The 23,808-nt window shown below is 42.8% G+C and overlaps 2 protein-coding genes across 2 annotated transcripts; both read right to left on the bottom strand.

Annotated features, from left to right (window-relative positions):
* Nucleotides 1-11,497: 11,497 nt before the first annotated feature.
* On the bottom strand, nucleotides 11,498-14,667 carry LOC6635866 (putative inorganic phosphate cotransporter). Its single transcript, XM_002059304.4, has 4 exons — nucleotides 14,459-14,667; nucleotides 13,211-13,347; nucleotides 12,073-13,146; nucleotides 11,498-11,998 (listed from the first exon to the last, which is right to left on the bottom strand). Exons 1-4 carry the CDS (start codon nucleotides 14,481-14,483, stop codon nucleotides 11,789-11,791), a joined length of 1,446 nt encoding a protein of 481 aa, XP_002059340.1. The 5' UTR covers nucleotides 14,484-14,667; the 3' UTR covers nucleotides 11,498-11,788.
* A 2,815-nt stretch (nucleotides 14,668-17,482) lies between these two features.
* Nucleotides 17,483-23,394, bottom strand: BubR1 (Bub1-related kinase). The gene is made up of 5 exons (XM_002059303.4): nucleotides 22,953-23,394; nucleotides 22,509-22,898; nucleotides 18,999-22,451; nucleotides 18,695-18,942; nucleotides 17,483-18,268 (listed from the first exon to the last, which is right to left on the bottom strand). Exons 1-5 carry the CDS (start codon nucleotides 23,271-23,273, stop codon nucleotides 17,815-17,817), a joined length of 4,866 nt encoding a protein of 1,621 aa, XP_002059339.2. The 5' UTR covers nucleotides 23,274-23,394; the 3' UTR covers nucleotides 17,483-17,814.
* Between the last annotated feature and the right edge of the window lie 414 nt (nucleotides 23,395-23,808).

Below are 23,808 nucleotides of genomic sequence, written 5' to 3'. Positions count from 1 at the left end.
CATGCGTTAACTTAATATTTATGTGCATATGTATGCGTGTACTCTCGACGTGGCTCGTTCAACTTAAATGAGCCTCGCTGATCCTTACAAAACATTTAACAATTTATACACGCCCCATTTGCGTCCTCGCCGGACAAGGGGACCATGTTGTCATAGAGTCCTGCTTCAACTGTGTATGTGTGTGAGTGTGTGTAAGTCAAAGCTTTTACACTTAATTAATTAAACGTAATTGAAAATCAAATAAAATGTATACCAACTGAGACAATAGAATTGCAAGACAATGGCGTAAAATGGCAATTGATATTGTCATTAAGGGGAAATGAGCAAAATAATGAACTGCATTGACACGCACACGTCCACCCACCGACACCCACCACACCACCACACACTCACACATACAGCCGCACTTTATCGAAATGAGTTCATGTTTGCAGCTGCTGACAAAGGCTTTATGAACTGCCAGCCAAGACAGCTGCCAAGTTGCCTCGGACGGCAAACGACGATGCGGCAAGTGCATTTCTGTGCTGCCCACAACAGCAAGAAGCCTTAGTGCAGTAGATATGATCGACTAGAAGATACCTCTTTGGTGATTATACTTAAGCAGCAGCTGTCGAACTACATGGATTTCGTCGTGCGTGTAGATATTTTTGAACATTGTTTAATAAATCCAACTTAGAAGAAACTTTAAGCGTATTAGGACCGCTTTGTTATTTACGGAAATAGAGATTTTGGGAACTTTTTCTATGTTGTCTTTTTTTTTATTTTTACAAAAATCGCAAATAAAATCGATAATAGAATCACAGAAAATATCGTAAGCAGTATTGTATATGCGACATTAGGGCAACCAGTGTTAAAAAATTCTTGTGTAAGCATGAGAAAACACTGCAAAAGCCTTAAAAAGAAATCGGAAATAAAAAAACCGTCCACATGTTAATGCGTTCGAACCTAATCGAACTAAGAATCATATATTTCGAGATTTGATCTCGCATTTACACAAGTTCTATTAACACTGTTTAATATAGCTTATCCAACATTGATAAGATATTTTTCTACGATTTTATTATCAAGTTTTATAAATACCACAAATAAAGAAAAGGTAAAATAAAATTTTAAATAGGTAAATAAGTAGAGAAGAGCTCAACAAATTCCGGGAAATATATGCAAGCAATTCCTCACAAATTATTCAAAGCATAGCATGCATTTTCACAAGCTGAACATGCCCCTGTGGCAGCAACAAGAGCACATAAACAAGATGCCGAGCACGCAGCCTGGCAACAGCTGGCAGCAAGAGACAGCGAGAGGTAGCTAGAGATGCGCTGCAACAATTGTCTTTTAGCCGCCATAATAAGGCGCGAGTGGAACTGGGCACGCAAAGTGCACTTGAAATGGGGCATGCCCCCAACCACACAGTAAGAGACGGTAAGAGGGGAGGGGAAGGTCTCCATGTACTCGCATTGTATGCATTGCATTGTATTTGGCGCGCCATTTGCGTTAAACGCTGACAATTTCAATTGCTGTGTGCAGCTTGTAAATGACAATGCAAACATTCGCTGGAGCCAGAAGGGTGCTGCTTGGCTGTGGAGAGGGAGGGAGGGTCTGGCGTGACTACCACAGCCAGTTGTCTTAGTTGTTAGCAGGCCAAAAGTTGGATAAGTGCATAATTAATGGCACCTGCTGCTTTGATTTGAGCAACAGCAACAGGTAAGCACTTAAGAGGTGCCTTGGGTGGGAGGGGGATTTGCCAAGGGTGGAATGGGTGGCAATCACTAAACGCAGTTGATTGGCTTTAAGGCCGTTGCCCTTTAAAATGCAATCAGCAATTTGTCAAATGACAAGCGAGCGCAGACAGCAGAAAAAGCGTGTCTAGAAAAAAAGATGAAGAAAAAGAAAACGGAAAAAACCCGAGCGACTAGAGCAATGCAAAATTAATTACCAGAATGCAAATTAATTGCTGTCCGCTTGCTTGCTTGCAGCTTGGCAAGCGCATAAATCTAAAGTCCGTCCGTCCAGGGCAACTGTCCGGGCCTAGTGTGTGGAGCACGCTGACGATTGGCTCAGGAGCCCGGGCTGGCCCTGCTGTGGCAGACAGAACGTGGCAGCCAAAGGAAAATTTCGAGCATATACATATACACCCCAACAAACACACACACACACACATACACTTGCAATGCACTTGCAATGACAAACAAATTGCCTAGTCGGCGGCGGCAACCGAAAAAAATCTAGTTGTGGCTTGCAGCTGCCTCTGCGCACTCGTTATGCTGCAGGGGAGTAGGGGGGCCACGGGGCACTGCGGCGTGTGGCAATAATGCAAAAGCACGCTCAAATGAATTGGCAGTCAAGGCGCAGTAAGTGTCAAGATTTTCCACAGCTCTGCCCCCAAAACAAACCCTTTGCATCCTTTTTTAGGCATTTCTCCTGCTTTTTTCTGCCTTTTTTCTTTTTTTGGTGGCGCTTAGCGTCATTGTCGTCAGTTCTGTAAGGTTATTGGCAAAAAACTTGAAGGCATTTAACCAGACATGTGCCAGTTTTAAGAAGGCTGGGCTAAAAGGGCACGCAAGTGCATAAAATGATTGACCTTATCAATAATATGGTTTACTGCAGGTTTATGTTTGATAATGCCTCACGACAAGCCGGGATTGTGTTTTGGGAATTTTCAATGTCCGCCCGATCGTTACTATGACAACGATATAAGTAGTTAAAATAATAAATGTGGACTTTAGTCAAGATATCCTGATGTGGAAGCTAGTATAGTGCTCCGATTTTGATAAGATTTTGCATTTATTAAAGGAACATAGTAAGGCTCCTGATAAACAAAAGAGTTTCTTTTACACGCACCTACTTTTTGAGCGGCCATTCCTATTGTAGTTATATGATATAGAGCTCCGCTCCCGATAACTAATAATTGCCAAGTTTGATTAAAATATTTCGATAAGCAAATAAGTTTCTCACACAAGTATCGACTTTTCGACCGATTGTTCCTATGACAGCTAAATGATATAGTAGCTCGATCCTGCCGGTTTTTAGCATATGTTCCGCCTGCAACAGAAAGACGAAGCTTTGCAAAGTTTCAAGAAAATAGCCTTAAGGCTGGAGGACTAGAAAAACGGACAGATGGACAAGCGGCATAGCTATATAAACTCGTCATTTGAGGATGATCTCAAATATATATATACTTTAATTTGTCATGAATTATTCTAAACTCTACAACGACATGCAAATAAAGCATTTGTATAATCATAATCATATAAATACATAGTCTTATAGAATATTATGACTATCTATGTATAATGCAGATGCTAGAAATACGAATATATTTAATTTAAAATATGCCTGCCTGATGCAGGCATTTAAAATGTTTTTGTATTTTGTTTATATTATTATTATTGTAGGAGGGTTCTTAACTTCATTTAAATGCGACCTTAAATTAGCCGCAGGACTTATGGTATTAAGTGTTATATAACTGAAGCATGCGAGATTGTTGTTGTTGTTGTTGCTGTTGTTGTTATTGCAGCAGCTGATCCAAAATAATAACAACATTTATCCAACGGCGACAAATAACATAAGCCGCAGCAAATTTAAATACACATGTCGCTGGTATTGCAGCTGCTCGTGTTCTGCCTTTTGCTGTGGTTGTTCTTGTTGCTGTTGTTGTTATTGTAAATGTTGTTGCTGTTGGCTATTTATGTGGCTTTATGCGGCAGTTGTTGTTGCAGTTGCTGCCGCTGCCTCTGCTGCCTCTGCTGCTGCTGAGCGGAAATTGTATTGCGGCCAATATGGTAAATTGCCTTGAATCTACCTTAAAACCATATTTCAACACTAGATTACACATACAGGCAATGCCGTGGTTGTAGCTACAGCAGCAGCTGCTGTTGTTGCTGCTGCTGTTGCTGCTGCTGCTGCTACACTGCGGTACGCCATTACACCAAAATACTATCATAAAATTTCGCGCAAGCGTGTGTCTCGGCATTTTAACCAACAGTTTTGGGCCATAGCAACAACAAACGACAGCAGCAACGGCAACGGCAACGGCAACAACTCGCGGCGGGCGCTGCGAACAAGCCGCACACACACACACACACACACACAAACACACACAGCACTATATAAAATGCACACATGCAAGCCTTACCCACACTCAAACACACGCACACACTTACACTCGCTCTGTTATTCCGGCCATACCTCGCTGTTGTTACGGGCTGCGGTTGCGCTTAAATGTGTCATTAAAGTAACAACTGCAACAACAACAGCAACAACATTAACAACAACAACAACAACAACAACGACAACTTGGTGGCAAACAAAGCGCGCAATGCCAAAGCTTAGATTTGAGCACCGAAATATCCCATTTAAAACAAACACAAACTACGAAAGAAAAAAAAATGGTCAGAATGCGGCTTTATAAATCAAACGAAACGCTGACAGCATGTGAGTTCTCTACATCCTCTTTTGCCCCTACTTTTTTTTCTACTAGCCAGCCAGCCTGTCTCTGCTGCAAATCATTCATAGGGGCGAAAATCTGAGAGGGGAATAGAAAAAAAAAACTAGAGTAGCGACAAAAAAACGCAAGCGCAGTGCAAATATGCAGCATAACAAATGCCTCATTAGCATGTGCACAGCCCTAGGACCCCGTAGACCCTGCCGCAACCCCCCCCCCCCCACCCCCTTAGTTCTGGAGTTGTAGCTCGCATTCCCGAATGCAACAACAACAACAGCAATAACAAGAGCAACACATGCAAAACGTTTTAAACTGCGCAGTCACAATGCGAAATTGTCTTTTGTTGCCTTTCGCTGGCTGCTGCTTCTTTTGCTTGTTTTCCTCGTTTTTCTCAATTTTCAGCTTTTCTTTTCCCTTTTTGTTGCATTGTAATTCGTTCAGTTTTTGTCATCAGTGTTGAATTTTTGCATAGAAAATTGAGCTTTTGCCAAACTAACGATGAACTAAAATATGCAAATTTATTTAACATGCTCGCACAGAGAGCGAGAGAGGAACATAGATTAAGCAAGGTCAAGGGGCGTGGCAATATATGCAGCGGCACGGGGCTCTACAATAAACAATCAAGCGTAGCACAATGCGCACTGTAACTTGTGTCAAAGAAAATATAATACAATGCGCAAGGGAATTAAAAATATGACTTAAAGAAACAAAATGTGCAATTCTGCACTTATTATTTAAAAAAAAAAAATATATTTAAAAAAATAATTGTGTTATTTTGTTTAGTAAAATTAGTTATAATATACAGAGTTTATAGATCATGTTATCAAAAACACGCATTCACTATACCAAACCTAACCTCAAATTTAAAAATGTGAATGGAAAAAATAATATTTTAAGGTACATAAATTTCATTCAAAATTAAGACCTGTTTGAAACGTTAACTCCAGAAAGTGCTTAACAAGCTGGCATTGTCACATTTGCTGGGCGCATACTTAGCCAGCTCACTGTCGCAAGTATTTGGCATACGTTTCGGGGCAAAGCCAGCAAGAAATCTGCTCCAACTACAGCCCTATTTCATATTGTCGGCACCTACAAGGTGCACACACACATACACACAGAGAGCCGCTTAACGATGCTAGGGCATGGAGCTGCACACACACACACATACACATACACACACTCGCACGTGTGTTACTTGTGTTTGCATTAGTGTGCGCGCACATGCATATGAAAACCGCTTTCGTTTCCGTTTCAAGAAACAACTTAAAAATGGCGCACGACATGGCGTCTGCTGCCTGGCTGACTGCTTGTGGGTTGTTCTTGTTGTTGTTGTTGTTGTTGCTGCTGCTGGTTGCTGCTGCAGCCATCAGATAGAGATAGGTGCAAAAAAGTGGCAACTGCAACGTACAACAAGGCAACGAGATGACAATCAGGCAGACACTACGAGCCGGCAATGGCGAGAAGCGAAAAAGAATAGTAAGCAATTGCTATATGTGACTGGCCGAAGCTTAAATACGCTTACTGACATATAAATAGTAACATGCATGTATATTACAATATTGGGAGCCTAATAAGGTAGCTGGACACGCCTTTATTGACACGACTGTTGATACTGATCAATAATCCATATACACTTTGCGAAACATACCTTCTTCTTAACGTCCTACATTTTGTAACAATATAACTATACCCTTTGTAAGTGTACAAAATGAGAGAGAATTAATTTCAAACTGTATTGTAGTTAACTTAAGCATATATATGTACACTTACACACATATAATATATTAATGCATGAGCACGCTTACCCGCTTAAGCTTAAGCTTTATGCTGCTCTCTTTGCGCTCTCTCATTCTCGCTCTCTGTCAAATGCGCGCCTTTTTGCGTTAGGTGAAAAAACGGAACAGCAAAAATTGAATGCGCGTATTATACCAATTTCTTAAACAGAGGGAAACGAATGCAAGTTACGCACGCGGCATTTTACGAACACATGTAGCACGAGCTAAACTGATTTAACACAACTTGTTTATTTTACTTGGCGAAAAAATTATTTAATGCACACGCGCAGCGCAGATAACCGATCAACAGGACAGACGCGCACTAACTAAATTGCTTCCACGCTCCGATGCCCAAAAGCGCTTTAATCTTTATGCAGAGCTAAGGTAACGGGATCAAAAGCGTAACGACCAATGGCGTGAGTGCAGTGGACATTTCAATAACCTCTCCCTCTCACAACTTTTACTTTGCTTGCTAGCTCTCGGATGCAGGCTGCAACAGCTACAACGGGATCAAAAGCATCAACGAGTAAAAAGAGCCAAGAGTCGACAAAGAAATTGCGCATCAGAGAAAATGTCCACTCTCCGCTTAAAAGCTCTTTGCCAAAGCGTTCTTAATACATTGTTTCTATTGGAACTATATGATACGTTCTTTGGCTAATTACATATACTTTATAGGAAAAGTACAGTGTTTACTTGAATGCGTTACATACGCTATTACACAACTAATATGCCCTTACCACATGTGAATAAAAAGTAAAGAATACAATGAATGCCCGTACGTGCATGGCTGAGAAATAAACAGGAGCACAGGATTTCTTTTGGTTTGCTTGTTGGCATTGGTGTTGCCAGTGCAGGTGTTGTTGTTGTTGTAAGTTTTTTCATGCTGTCATCCAGGCAAAGTAAATTATGCGACGTGCAAAATCAATAAATCAACACGTTTATTGCTGTAAACGTATTTTGGGGCCCGCAATCGTGTGTGTGGGGCTTGTCGAGTGAGAAACTTTCGTCGGGTGGGTGGGAGCTGCAATCGAGCATATATATATATACATATATATGTATGTATTTGTATTTTATTTTGTATATAGATGGCAGTGCTTGATCAGCTGTTAATGCCTTAACTGTGGATTTTAAATGCGTACAAATTGAAAGCTGGCAAACTCCAGCTGGCATATGGCAATGAATTGCAAATCAGTTGCACGCAGATGCCGCGCTCTGCCACAGTTGCTGCAACAGCTGCGTTTCATTACGAAATGTGATTTTCCTTTTTAGCAGCGCGAAAAACTTTACTGCATTTTGCAGTGAACTATTTTCAAGCTCGTTGAGCAAACTTGGCTAAAGCTAAAATAAACACGCTCAGATACATTTCGCTCCATATACATGCACACACAACTATATACATATATGTATCTGTGTGCCCAACTGTTTGCGTGTGTGTGTGTGTGTGTGTGTGTGTCTGTGCCTGTTCTTTACCTTTGGCTTCGTTTGGCACATGGTAAATGTTGAGTGCTTTATTGTTATGTTTTAAAATTCAATGAATTCTAAAAACTCTTTTGCACAGCGCTCTGCCGCCATTTGGCATCGCATTTTGTTGGCTTGCACTTTGAAACGATTCGTTTTTTTTTTTTTTTGTTTTTTTTTTTGCTTTGGCAAAGGACAAGTCGACAGAATTGTGTAGTCATCGCATTAACAATATAATGCGGCGCCACATTGTTGCCATTGTTGCTGCTGCTGCTGCTACTGTTGCTCGCATCGTCCTGATCTGCACTTCATTTATTTAAAACGTATGCGGCAGGTGCCACAGCTTCGGAAAGAAGGTCAAGCCTGGCAAGACACAGAGGCTGTTAAAGTGTAAGGCAGGTGAAAATGCAAATAGAAATGAAGGTGCAGATATGGCATGGCCTACATTGATTAAAAAACAAAACCGAATGTACAAAATAATCACGAAAATATCAGCCATTTATTCTTTAAATATATCATATTTGAAAAAAAAAAATAAATGAATATTCAAAATTATATGTATGTAACTTAAAGTAAGCTTGTCCACAAGTTAAAGCGTTCTTTTGAGTACTTTGTTACAAAGAGTATGAGCAGAACTCAGAAAAGAAGTATGCTTCTTAAAAGCGTACTTTTGAGTAGTTTGTCAAAAAGCCAATGAGTAGCAACAGAAATATTAGAGTCAATGAAACATCTTTGCTTTTTTCCACTCATAAGTTTGTTTTCTAAAGAGTACGTGTGAGTACTTTGCCAGAATGAGTATGAGTAGTACTTGTACTTAATATGAAAATAATTCGAATTTGAGGATTAATGATTAAAACGTTTATATAATGTCAATAATATACTTCGTAAAAGTGTACTTTTGAATAGTTTGGCAAAATGAGTATGAGTACTAGTAGTACTCATGTTTATAGGAGAAAAATATAAAAGATAAAGTGCCTTAAACATAAGAAAGCTTCATAAGAAAGTATTCGCAAGTAAAAAGAGTAATATTAATAACAGTCTATACAATTGAATGTAAGTACATAAATCATGAGTACTTTTGAGTATGCGCAGCTTCATATCACTTACGCGAACCTTATACAGCCGCATTTCTCCAGTTTTATATGCATTCGCTATTCACTAATACATTTTTAAAAAGTCCAATATCTTTACATCAAACTAAAGACTAGCAACTGTCGCTTAAGCACATTGAGAGTCTTTAATTCTCGATAACGATGCCGCATTGAAGTACTTGTAAGCAGAAGACGCTGCGAAACGTACTTGCACAATAGACCACAATTTACCGCCGACCATTGGCATTTGCATTAATATATGCCGATTGCACTGAATTGCAAAAAATGACTTAAATCATGGGTACATCATAAATATTGAAGAACACACACACAAGAGAAACGCACTGCATTAATTCGTTCATGTGGGTGGGGAGAGAGAGAGAGAGACAAACGTGCGGCGTGTCGCGTACTCACAATTATGGACAGTGCAAGCGGCAAAGGACAACAGCTGCCGCAAGTCCTTGTCCAGAGCCAGCGCCTGCGCTTATGCAATATTAATTAAGCGCCCAAAACGTGAAAGAAAGGAAAACAGCGGCATACTTATTTGCCGGCCATTGGACAACGCATGCCATTGATTAGAGCCCGGAGCCGGAGCCGAGCTGCAACAGCAGCACCAGCACCAGAGTGTAGATGTCTCGACCTATGCAGCAGCGCAACAAGAGCCACAACAAGAGATCAGGCCGGGCAGCGCCCGGTCGCTTTTGTGCCTGTTAATTTCCAGCTATTGTTGCTCGACGGGCCGTACTTCAATTGAAAGCGCCGGGCATAAATTAAATTTCCAGCAATTGCTGTGCTTGACGGCACTTGCTTTACGTGATGTGTGTGCGTGTGTGTGTCAGAGTGTGTGTGTTTAAGAGTGTGTCCCTGTGGCAGTTTCAACACTGATGAGACCCTGATCTGATGCTGACTTTGAGCTCTGCGCGTGTCGTGTCACGAACACAAGGGACACTATATAAAATTATCGACTAAGTATCAAAAATAATTTGAATATAATTATTATATTATACGATAATAGATTTATAATAATAATGAAAATATCATTAATAACTATAACCTTATTAAAAATGATAATAATAATAATTATAAAAATAGTAACAATAATCTAAATTATAATAATAATTACAAAATTACCAATATAAATAATGACAATTATAATAATAATAATAATGTAAAAAAAATATAGTTCCATTCAAGTTCGTGTCATGTCACGGGATCATCTCGAAGCTGACTCTGCAACCGACTCTTACCCCTGGCAAACAGACAATGAAACCATCTTCGGTGCTGTTTTCGTCCATTGTTGTTGCTGCAGCAGCTGCTGATGTTGCCTCAATTATAATTTGCAAATTTACGCCCTGCTGAAATGCGTCTCACTTTATAATAGTAACTCAAATACGAGTGGCAGAGCGATTACAAGTGGGAGTGCGAATACTCATAATTGCGACGAGTATATCGAATTACTAGCATCAATATGGACCACCATTTGGCAATGCTGCCTCAGTTTGTGGCAACTTGACTTTGGCACATGTGCAAATAGACTTTGCAAATGCAAATAATTATGTTGATAATCAACTAACAATTTGCTAGCCACAGTCACTTTGACCCTTCCTCTTTGGGCCCAAATCAACCGAAGTCCCAATTGCAGCTCTTGCGGTCATCTCATTAATATGAATTGCAACTCATTTCGAAAATATCCATTGAATGCATTCGGCTCGCAATTATTTGCCAAAAACTATTTACCGAAATATGTGTATTAAATATCTGTTGACTCTGCACACGACACTCTTGTGGATTTAAACTGTTTATATGCCTTTGATTCGTATTTCAACATTTAGATTATCTTGGTACTTAATTGAATAAAAGATATAATCTATATTAAGTTATAATATTGATGTAAATTAAAATTTTTTACGAGTTACAGAACATAGAATATAGAATATGGAACCCATGCTTAGATGAAGGGTTTGAACTGCGACACCTGCATTAGATCAGAACAAATTCGTTTGCTGTTTTTGTATTTCTGGCTGACTAGTGTTAATACGTGCATGTAAATGTGTGTGTATGTGTGAGTGTGTGTGCCTGTGTGCGTGAATGGAAGTGGTCATTTATGAGTTGTCTTTGGCTGTCCGCTGTGGGCAATTCAAATGAATTTCTGTGCGCCGCTCAACGTTTTTAATTGAAAAACATGTTCGTTTTGGTTTCGTTTCGGTTTCGGCATGGTTTTTAAGCTCGGGAAGCAAAAAAAAAAAGGGGAAAACAGCCGCCACATGCCACTTGCCGCACGCTGGCTGTAAGCCGCTGGGGTCTGGCGCTGCGGCTTGGCCTTGTTGGAGCTGCTGCTGCTGCTTTTGGCCATGTCCAATGGCTGCTGGCAAACAATTCCCGGACGCAGAAACGTACTGTGCGCACGCGTTCGTGCATAAATTCCGCCAAGTGTCCATTTTTCTGATTTGTGTGCAAAGTTTCGGGCTTTTCCTTTTTTTTTTTTTGAATTTCTTTCATTTTTTCTCCTTTTTTTTGTATTATTTTTGGCATTGAGTGAGTGAAAGTCTGCTGGCCATGCAAATGCGTGTGGCTCAAAATACCAAAAATAGAAAATGAATTCATTCAAAGCAGAAATAGTAGTAAGAATTTTCTATTACATTTTGCGGTAGTCCAAACGGCAGCAGCAGTAGCAGCAGAATTGGAAGACGCTAGAAAAATGCGCGCAAACAAGAAATTAAAATGCTGGCAAAAACGTTTAAAGAATTTTTAATTAAAAATCAACGCTGTTGTCCGCAAAAGTGACTACAATTCGGTTTAATCAACGCTTAACCACATTTTGCGGCCAAGACAAGTTTTGGTCCATGCCAAATATATATATATATATATTTCTTCTATATATATCTACGTATACGTAATGTATGTATTGCGCATACGCCGCGTGCCACGCGGCATATTAATTTGTTGCTTAATTCTTAACTTAGTTTAAGTTCACAGCTTATCTTCTGCTTGTATATCTGCTTGATATCGAAGTTAATATAAACTTAGATATCCTTATCGCTTTTCAACTTGCTTTTCGCCTGCTCCAGTGACAGCTGCGACTGCGGCTGGTGCTCGGCATCACGCGGCCCAAGGAAATCGACCGCATCCCAGGGCTGCTGGTCGGTGGTGCCCCAAATGATGTACACCAAGTTGCCAAAGAAAAAGACAATGGCCGTCAAGGCGAACACGATTTGCCACTGGCTGCGCGAACCCTGCAACAGGAGATTTAACCAAAACAAAAGGCATTAACAATAGTTGTCTGGCGGCATGTGTTGGTTCGACTTACGGGGTCGGTGACAATGACGCCCACCAGCAGCGGCGTTAGCAGCGGAAAAATGTTGCCCACGCCGTTGACAATGGCCATTAGCATGCCGGAATGATTGGGCGACATGTCGATGATGGTTAGAATGCTGCCAATGCCGGAGCCGGCATTGAGGCCCGCATTAATTGTCATCAGCGCAATGGCCAGGCCCGTTTGGCTTTTGTCGAGGAAACCGATGCCAATCAGCGCCGCAGCCGGACCCCAATAGGATATCGTATTGATGGACTTGCGCAACGTGGTCAACGACATCCATTGGCGGGACATGGCGATATCTGCAAACACCAGATAGACATAGGACATGCACCACATGGCCAGGAACGGCAGCGCTGAGAACAAGGCATTGCTCTTGATATCCATCTCGAGTACGCCATGCATATAGGCCGGCGTCTGCAGCTGCATTGTGGAGTTCGCCCAGCCCTGGGCGCTGCGTACTATCAGCAGAGCATAGAAGGGCACCGAGGTCCAAATCGCAAGCCACGGTATGGGTATCTTTTGGTCATGGAAGCCATCATTGCGCTTCATGGAACGTTCGATATACAAACGCTCATCGAGTCCCACCAAACGAGAGCTGGGCGCATTGTTGGCGCCCAGCAGCAGCCAGATAACACACCAGATACCGCACAGTCCGGCCGAGACATACGATATGCCCGGCCAGCCCAGCGAGCTGTTGGCAATCAGGCCACTAACAGCCATGGCCAGAACGGAACCACAATCGGCGCCGGAGTAGGCAAAGACGCCTAAACGATTCCGATCCTTGGGCGGTGACCATTTGGCCAGATGCTCGTGTATGCACGGAAAAATTAGGCCCTGGAACAGCCCCATCACAATGCGCAGCACACTAAATGCCACCCAGCCACCCCAGCCGATGCAGTAGGGCGTCAGTGCGCTCAGCACGGCTGTGGCGCATGTGGGTATAAAGAGCACCAGCTTGGCGCCAAAGCGACGCACCAGAAACCCAGCCGGAAACTGGGTAATTATGTAGCCCCAATAAAAGCTCGACAGTATGTAGGATCTCTGCGCCTCCGACCAGTTGTATTCCTGCAAGCAGACATGAGTTTAGCCAACTCCACTAGAATTTTAATTAAAGCAATGTTTTAAATACCGGAAAGTCTGGATTGGAGGTCGCGGCATCCGTCATGGCCACAACGGCCACGCTGACATTGAGCCGGGCTATGTAATTGACGACAATCGCAAAGAAGAGCAGCGCTGCCTGTAGATGTCGTATGCCAATAAATGGGCCTTACAGAGGGGAATCGACAAGTTTATTAATAATACGCAATATGTGCAATAGATATGGGCCGCAAGACCGGAAAGATTGGGGTAGGTTATGTTGGGCTATATAGTATAAATATAATATTATGAGCACAGCTTTGTTTTCTTAGTTATTGAGAAACATGTCTTTTATATATATTCTAAATATTTCTATTGGCTATCAAAAAAATTTCAACAAATATTCAAATGATGTTAATAGTGGGAGTTACAGGGCATTCCCTAGTCGAGCACACCTCCTGACTAAAACACCTTTAACTTGTTTATTATGCAGCATTTGGAAATACATGCAAAAAAAATTTGTATACTGATATCGAGCTTGTTTAAATGAGGCCAGCTCGACTTGTTTGTGGGGCATTAACATTCTTAGCCTTTTTAGTGGGTCACAAATCAATAGAAAAATCAACGGCAATAAGTTCAACAGCACTGCAATTAATGATAAACATTTATGGAAACAATATTAAGAAAATATTTGGCGTAAATTAAGAACTTGTCTTCCCATGTATAATCGTGAGAAAAAAAATGTATATATAATATACTTTGCTGATGTCATTTGTTAAGCTGAGCATATGTTTATTTAGTTTATTTTTATTTAAGAGGCGCAGAAAAAATATTCAAGTTTTGAATACTCAAATACTTGTTAATTAATATTATAAACAAATGTTTGAGAATCGATAAAGCCAATTTGTGGGCGTTTTCTTACACTTGGATGAATAACGACACTTAATAACATATTCTTTCTAACTGGCTTAGATTAGTCAATAAGCCAGACAGCCATTAAATTTAGTTATTAACCAGCTTGTTAATTCGTGAAACACTTTAACAAGTCAATTTTGAATTATACATAATTTATGCATTGTTTTAAATGATATACAATTATTTTATATTTGGTTTCATCACACTTTTAACACACATTAAATATAAATTTATTTCATTTGAGTATTATTTGTTATATAAATAATAAAATACGTTGTTAATGTGGCATGTAGAGCACTTCAAATTGCATTTTAAAGGGCACAATCTTTTGTGATTCTTTACACTTGACCTAACAAATCCTTTAGGCACACGCAAAGATATTCACCTGTATTTTCAATGGCCACGCTCATTTAGACAAATGTATTACACGATACGCGACACTAACTTAATTTTAACGATTATATTTTATTGTTTTATACATGAACACACATATGTATATAAATATAAAAAAAAAACTGGCTTCCCGTTTACAGCCAGAGACAGTCGACAAAACACGAAACGTCCACGCGTGTCAATAACTGAAATACGTCTGGCGCATTTTTGAATGCTCCGCCTCGAATATATGTTTGCATGGAATTCCATAAAAACTACAAGTGCTAGACATTTATTAGTGCAATTAGACGTACTGACTGGCTTTAACTCGGTTCACAGCCGTTGTGCCTTAATATATGTTTTATCATGCCTCTGATTAACCGAACGATAACCGCACCGGCATTTAATTGCCCTGCCTGCATATACGAGTGCCAAATGCCAAAGCTATAGGCCTGACGACTTTTTACAAGCCATTGCATTTTACTACTTTACGATATTATATAGTATAGCATTTAAGGCTAGCATATGATTATTTTTAGTGACTGGCAGTATGGCAAACAAGTTTGATAGCATCTCTTGTTAGGTAATAATTGCAAATTATCGAAAGTGAATCCACAAATAGATATGCCTTATATAACCCCAAAACTCTATTCTCCCTATAACAATGCCGAAGCTTCAATATCCTCAAAGATTAAGTATATTAAGAATATATTTAATTTTAATACCCTACCCGATATACCCAACATATCCCTAAAAATCTGTTTGCAACCGATTCTCCCCTCGCCCAATGTTGATTTTGATAATATAATAGGAGCAGAGTAAATTTCGTTGGTCTATTCTACAATTCAATATACAATATATATTGTTACAAATCTCAAATTATAATAAACAAAAAGGCAAAACAATTAAAGCCAGTTGCTAATTAAGGGAATATTTCTAAAGCTACGATTATATTTTTAGAGCTACAGCAATTATTATTTATAGACAGCACCCACAAAGTGCCCATATTTTATATTTAATTTCTATTTTCTAAATTCGTATTTTTCATAGAAAAACTCCGTTTAATCTAAGCACTATGAGAGACTGCCAAAGCAAGCAATATATGTACTTATATGTATGTTGGTCTCGCCAACAAAGCAGCTTCTCTAATCTCTCGTATTTTTCTTCTTAAAAGCCATATAACACAAAACATTGAACAGGCAAAAATACATATGGCCAATGTTGAGTTTTTCATGTTGTTGGGCAAGGGGCGCGCTTTTAGCCCAGAGCAGCTGCAAAATAAATGTGAATTTCATGAAATAATGGCGCAAAAATGCTTGATGATGCAAAATGCATGATGGCGACTATAGAACCCCTCCCCAGCCACACACACACACACACACACACACAGCCACCCTCCCTGCCCAACCGTCCATTCTTAAGGGGTTTACTGGCCCGGCTGCTAAGCTGTGCAACTGCAAATGGCTGTGGAAGCTGTGGATGTGGATGTGCATGTGGATGGAGATGTGGTCCGAGCAGCAGCTGAGCGGCAAGCAGTTGCCACAATCAAGTCAACAGGAGCCGAAAAACTCACACATATAGAGTATATGCATGTGTATGTATGTGCTCATGCATGTACAACAGGCATGACATGGTAAATGGACAGTGTTCATGCCGTATCTGTATATGTTTATATATATATATATATGTGTGTGTGTGTGTGTGTGTGTCAGGGTCTAAGGTCATTTTCAATTTGCATAAATCATGTATGTCCATGTGAGACCCAGGCTGCATAAGTGTGTGCCTGTGTGTGTGCAAATAAAACCACAACAATTGCTTGGTAAATAAAACTCCAAGGCAGACTTAGAGCAGCAGCTGCTTTAAATTTGCCAGAAAATCTATATATGTCCCCTATATGAATATGCATATATATAATATTTTATAGCCTAATCCTAAAATCAGAGCTGCAAGCCACAAAAACCCAGCTTCCAACTGGATCAGTATAAACCAGCTGGCAGCCATACGTACACACACAACAGGTAATTTTCCGTGCATACTAGGCATATTAATATAATGGCGGCAGGTCTACAAAAAAAATCCCGGCTCAGTATGAAACCGGCTGGCAACCCTGGTGCATACACACACACACACATGTATAAGGTAGTTTTCTTACATACATACAAACATACGTATACGCAACGGCCTCGCAGAATTTTGGTTTGGCTAATCAAGATTTTTGACAAACTACTCGCAGTGCCAACGCGCGGCACGCAAAATTTTGTGCTAACTTAGCAGTTGCAGTCAAAAAGTCAACCGCATGCAATTGTTCTGGCCATGGCTAACAGCAGCCACCGTGCAAACACAACACCCAGGAGTTGATTTATAAGACTTTCATATGGCTTGGCTGGTTGTTCGGTTGACGGGGCGTTGGGGCGGTGGCGGATTGCGGACGGCTGGCGGCATTGCCAGACCGTCGCTCGTCTGTTTTGATCATTTGTGAATCATGTCTAGCTGTTTTGACTTTGATTTATATGCTGTGCATATGCACACAACACATAACCACAGGCCCAATTGCGACGCGCACGCAACGACGACGACAACAGCTCCGACATAGCCGGAAACGTATATAGCAGCGGTTAGTGTCCAAATATCTGTATATGTATGTGTGCGTATGTATGTATGCGTATATATACTTCTGCCAACTGGCTGAAACGACGAATGCCTGTAAATGCAAATGGCGCCACATCCACAAAATGCCAGTGCTATAACCCAAATTATTTGATTCAACCAAAAATTGCATTGCACTCGAATTGAGTAGGTGGTCAGTCGGTAGGGGAGAACAAGGCAACCAGGGGCGGGTACATTGGTTCGGCTGTTATTGCTGCGCTTCAGTTAATGCTCGGTACGCTGCCGCATTGTAAAATTTATGTAAAACCACTTAATTGGGTTGAAATTATTTTGTTTATATGCGCAAAATTGTAAAACAACCGCGACTCTAACGGCACAAAGCGTTCAATTGTGGTTATTTAAAGGATCTTTCAATTATTGTAAAAGGATATACGCTTAGCAAATAAATATATTTATTAAACACAAAACAAATTTACCAGACGCATCTAATTGAATTGCCCTAATCTAGTCTTAACGGACTAACACAATTCTTGTGGTACATGTTGGTATTTTTGAGTAGTTTTTACAATATATATACCAACATTTTTAAAAATGCCAAAAATATTAGTGTGCAAATAATATGGCAATGTCCTGCATGACAGTTCCAAAAGTTGAGAAAAAAAAAATACGAACATATTTGAATTACATTTTTAATAATTAAACTAAAATTTAAACATATATACTTATAGATATAAAAGAAACGCGGGCAGCCTTCGCCTTCCCCTAATGGTTCCTTTGCATTATCATATTAAACTTGGTTATGGCCGCCTCCACATATTTCTCCTTCTCAGCGAGCTCAGATTTTAGCAGCGTACGCAGCTGCTGTAAATTGGGCATGCTGCGACAGTCGCGCACATTGAGCAGCGTACGGAATATGGACTCCCATGTCTGGCGACTGAAATAGCGTGGAAATGCCGTCTTTGGCATCCATATGCCGCTTGGCTGTCGTTGTGCTACCTCCATATAACGTCCAAAGAGCAGCACATGCATCACACCAACCAAACCGAACAAATCCAATTGATATGTCCAGCGGCGCTGTGTGCGCATCTCGATGCATTTGAAGGCATCCTCATTGTGCACATAGTCGAACGTCTGATTGGGCGGAAAAAGTTTGGTGTCAATCGCCACACCAAAGTCAATCAACTGCACACTAAGCTCATTTGCCTGCACGCTCAAGCTGTAAACAGAAGACGGAAAATAGGAAAAGCAATTTGTAAATTCAATTCTTTCTCTGTCACAAATTTTAGTGGCTACGACTATATTAAATTATATTACTGTAAAGCGGATTTATAGATGTTTGGGAACAGCTTTGTAACATTTATAAATATATATATATATATATATATATATATATATTGAGAGCTGCAGCAATTTAGAGTTTGGATTGGACTCGTCTTTTTATTAGGTACACATGAAGGATGATGATCCAATCGAGTGTGCCCGACGAGACCCTTCGTGCTTAAATTCAAAATATTCACTCTTAAATAACTCAGATATAGATTTACGAATAGGTTTCAGATTCCATAATCCTTGATGATAATGTGTTGATTATATATCAATAGAAATGAAAGATCGGGCGTAAAAGACACCAGGCAGTACTTACGGTCGCATGAGCAGAAAATTATCCGCCTTGATGTCCGCATGAATGATCTCCAGTGCATGCAAATGATCAACAATATCCAACAGTTGACAGCACAGATGCATCACAACATGCTCGTCCATATTTTTGCTTGTATGTTTCTTGTACTTATTGCAGACGGTGATGAGCGAGCCATAATCCGAGAGCTCCGATATATAGACGCTGCTGTTGTTGCCCACCAGAGCATAATCAATGTTCATATAGGCGGGAATCTACAATGAACTTTAGTTAGAATCTAAATGGGAAATATCTTGTTAGTAGAAAATACCATGTTATCATTTTTCAGACGAGAATGCACCTCCAGACAGATATAGTACTCCCAGTAATTGGTGGGTTTCTCCTGTTTGAAGGCAACCTTTTTGCCCGATTTGCAGTGAATGCCGCTAAATACGGAACCATAGGCGCCCTTGCCAATTATTTTGTGCACCTCGAACTGCTCGCCGTTCACTTGCAGCGTGGATTGCGGCGCGACGCGCTTCACATGACCCATCAGCTGGCAATTGGGCAGCTTTTCGATGTACATCGAGAACTCCAAATGGTCTAGCAGTGAATTGATGATGTCCACACTGAAGGGATTCACATTGCCGCTGGCCAGCGTGCTATTCAGCACGGATTCATCAAAGCTCGCCTTGCGATGCCGAAATTCCTCCTTGGACGTCGTGCCAATACTCAACTCTCGCCAGGAATGGTTCGATTGCTTGGGTGTCAGCGGCGTGGCCTTGTAATAAATGCTGCGTTCATCGTCTTCAGGCTCGTCCAGAACAATAAGCGGTACGGGCTGGCTAACGACTGGAGTTGGAGAAGGCACAGGAGCTGCTGCTGCAACTGGAGCTGGCTGCTTTGGGGGCGACTTACTGCGCTTGCTCGTCTCGGGCAGCAGCGTCGAGTTCTTGATCATGCTAATGTTGCTGGCAAACATTTCGGTGGCGGCATTTAGCTCAAAGTAATCATTGGCAGCTTTGTTGGACTCCGTCTGTGTGCTGGATTTTTCCAAATCCTGCAGAAACTTGAGCTTTGTTGTGCTCTTTGTTGCTGTTTTCGTTGTGGAGCGATTGCCGGACGTGCTTGGTGGCGAGGGGCACTTGCTCAACTCTGTGCAATCCTTCATAAAGGAAGCGGTAAGATGTGCCGGTCCGATCGTCTCCAAGTGATCCAGCACAGCAGCGCCTTGTGGCTGCGTTTCGGGCAATGTGCAGTCCATTGGGTCAAGCGCCAGCGGCGGCGGCGGCGGCATGTTTGGTAAGGATTCATCCAAAAAGATTTCGAAATTCTGTTGAGCTACCGTCGCTGGACTCTTAACGGGCACAGGCAGCGGCAGGGGACAGCTGCTCAGATCCTTCATAAAGGAAGCCGTCAAATGCGCCGGGCCAATCGTTTCCGATTGCGTTTCGGCCAGGGTGCAGTTCATCATGGGCGGCACCACCGGCGGCGGCGGCATGCTCTCATCCAGAAAGATCTCAAATTTCTTTTGTGCCGCCGCTTGACTTTTTCCATCCCTCAAAGCCGTTGGCTGTTGCGTCTCCGGCACAAAGGAGAGATCCGCCATAAGGGATTCGGCCAGTTTGTTGACGCTGCTCGTCGCCTTGCTGCTAGGCTTAAGACCCGACAGCGCATAGCTCTCCTCCTTAAAGACCTCAAAGGAGCTCCTCTTGGCGGGCTCCACATGCTTCATGGATTTGCTGAACATTTCGGGCGTGCGCTGCTCGCACATGCGCTTCGAGCTTTCCGCGTAGAGCGGCGAGCCGAATGCCTTTGTCTTCGGCGGCGTCTTGGCAAACAGTCCGCACAAGTCATCGTCATCGTCGTATTCCGTCGGCAACTGCGGCACCGACGGCTGCAGCAGCAGCTTCGATGCATTCGCCATGTCCGGCAACGTAAGCGGCAGCTTGGGCAACGTTTCCGTTTTGTCCTCCTGGTAACAGGCCATCAATGGCTTGGGCACCGTTTCTGTTTTGTCCTCCTGAAAACGCAGCGATTTCAGCAGCGGCACACTGGGCGCATTCGGCTCCCAGAGCTCCAAGCGCTGGAAATTACCAGCCGCCGTCGGCTCCTCGCCCACTACGGACAGCTCGCTAACCATTTGTCGCTGCAGCCGAGTCGGTCCCGGCGTGCTGCTCAGCACAAAGGCTGTCGCCTGCAAGCTGGGCGATGTGCTGTTCGTATTGGATGTGGTCGATGTGGTGCTGGTCAGTGTAGATTTGGTGGTGCCATTTGTGGCGCCTACACCATGCTCCGATGTCTCCAGTATGGTCGACAGCTGTTTGCGCAGCATGGGCGATACTGTCTGGCCAGCGGCTGCGACCGCCGCTTCCGGCTCGGCTGGCTCCTCGCTCGCGGGCGGCAATGGGGCAGCTGGCGCTGCTGCTGTCGGCGGCTGTGGCATCTCCTTGAGTAGGGTGCCGAATTGTCGTGCCGGCGCCTGTTTCTGTGGCGCTTTGGGCGTGCTCACCGCCTGCGATTTAATGAATATGTTGAACATTTGCGTGGAACACGTCTCATCTGCATCAAAGAAAACGCTGGGCGCTGGCTTCACTGCAGCCGGCGGCGGCGGCGGCATCGCATCATCTTCGAATATTTCAATTTTGCGTGTGGGCGGGGCAGGCATCACAAATTTATCCCCGGGGGGAGATGTTACAGCTATAGCTGGGATTGGGGTGGGAATCGGAGTTGGAACCACACTTTCAGTTGGAATTGGGGGCAAGACTTCTGCGGCTGGATCTTCCCATATTTTCATGACAAGAGGCTCAGGTGTCTTTGGCTTCTCAACCTGCTGCTGCTGCTTCAACTGCTCTTCCTCTGACTCCCTATCCTCGTCTTCCTCCATGACACAGGATATGCGCGGCATAATCGACTTCCTGCTCGAGCCCGGCTGAAGATTGGGAAAGAAACTCTTGCGTCGCGGCATTTGCTCGCCCGGCAGGCAGACCGTCTCCTCCATGTCCATGACGCCGCGCTGTGTAATAAGTTTCTGGCGCCATTTAGCTACAAGCAGCTCCTCCAGCTGATACTCCTGCTGCTCCTCATCATTGTAGACCTTGTCCAGCAATGTAGCTAGAGACGGCACCGCCGGCGGCTTGTAATATGCATCCAGCTCGTCCCGTGCCTGCGGCTTCGATATGCTGGCAAAGTTTGGATAACGACGCACGCCAAAAGCAGCACCATTACCCCACCAGGCCTCGTTGCGCAGCACATACGGATGCTGTTCGTTGCGACGCCTGAACCAGCAATAAGCACGATACTCCTCGGGCGAGAACTCCATATTGGGACGTGGATAGAGCATGCATTTGTTGTAGCAGGGCAGCGTATTGGTGTCCGGCTCATCCTCAATGGTTACCGGAGTTACCCAAGGCTCCTGTGATGTATTTTTCGGCTTAAAGTTGGGTGGATATTTGAAGGGCTTTAGCATATTGCCATCGGGATCAACAATCGGCGGCAGCGCCTTCTCGTCCACGTGTATGGGAAAGGCCGGATCATGTGCGGCCGTCGAGGCAAAGATTTTGCCATGCTTGTGAGGCTTGCTCCAGGCTATGGGTTCTTTGAGATTCTCCTGCTGGCGTGCTGCATCGATTATGGAACGCAGACTGGATTTAGCGTCTGCCGGCGTCTCTGGCTCAGCGATCGGCGGCGGTGGCGGCACATTGAGATCCGCGTTCTCATCGTTGAACACCTCTAGCTGACGGTTGGCATTGCGACCCGCCCGACTGGTGCTGGCTCCAACGTTCTGGAATGAAAAGGAGTTTAGTTTGTTTTTTATTTTTGTTTTTCTTCTGAAACTCACGTGTACCACGCCGGGCATGTTACTCCGGATAGCCGCGCCCGTGCGCACGCTGCCGACGGTGAGCGTATTCTTACGTTTCTGGCCGTGTAGCGAACGCAACGCCAAGCGGCGATCATTGAGCTCCTGTGTGACAGCAGTTGTCTCCTCGCCCTCGCTGTAGAGCATGCGCTGAGCGACCGTGTAGCCAAAATGCTGTTGCGCCTCCTTGAGCTCCTCCAGCGGCTCGGCGCGACAATCAACGCCCAGGCGAAAGATCTCGTTGGCTTTGCGCATATTGCCGCTCAGGTCGTAGCTGTAGGCCCAGGCTATATAGAAATCAGCCAGCATGGTGCCAATGCCGCTGTTGTACATCTGCTGATAACACTCAATCTGATCGCCCTGGCTGCCCATCTGTCAGACAGAGAATCTATAAGATTTTATCAATAACCCAAGTCTCAGACTTACAAATTTGATAAACAACTTGATCAGGCGTGGATCTTGTTTGTAGCGCTCGTCCTGCTCGAAGCGGGTCAGACATTTGTGCATGACCTTTTGCAGGCCGGAATTGCTTCCGCCCGCCGGATAGCTTTGCTCAATCCAGCATATATAGGCATACCATGGCTCCAGCGGATCGTCGCCAGTGTAGTTCTTGATGTCCAGCTCCAGCTGCTTGCGCTGCGCGTTCAGCTCCTGGGAGGCGTCCTGGCAAAGCGATGCCTGCAGCAGGCTGACATTGCGCCCACTTGCCAGGGGCTGTATGTTCTCCTTAGCATTATCGAAATCCATCGTTTTTCGACAATACTTAACTAGAATATACAGTAGACAATGTAAAACAATTCAGATAGTACAACCAAAATGCAACAGAAAACCGCGCGCACAAAAAAAGCAAACGACGCTTATTTTAATTGAATGGCGGCGCAAATAATCGAAAACATATCGATAGAATTAGTTCAAAATAATAAGCATGGTACGCTGCAACAGTTATTCAACCCGACAGAGTTGCTAAGCTGTTAAATTGGCTGTTGGGTTTCAAAATTTAAAGGATTTTAAAATTCAAAATAGCTGATAATCAAAATAAGTAAAACAAATTGAAAATGTTAACAATAAATAAATGAACGATTAAGAATTAGTTTAAGGAAAAAAATAGAAAAGGATTCATGCGCCTGGACTAAGCATTTAGCTGCAGCCCTGGTCATATATTGGGCAGCCCTTGTTCAAACATAACGGCAAATTCGTGATTTATTATAAATCTTTAGCAATGTCCAGCATTGTATATATTAGCTCAGACGAAGACTCTGATGAAACTATACCCTTCGACTTT

Source organism: Drosophila virilis, chromosome 5 (assembly GCF_030788295.1).
Source record: "Drosophila virilis strain 15010-1051.87 chromosome 5, Dvir_AGI_RSII-ME, whole genome shotgun sequence".
NCBI lineage: Eukaryota > Metazoa > Arthropoda > Insecta > Diptera > Drosophilidae > Drosophila > Drosophila virilis.
The sequence above is the reverse complement of the archived record's forward strand: the minus strand, read 5'-3'. Positions and strand labels throughout refer to the sequence as shown.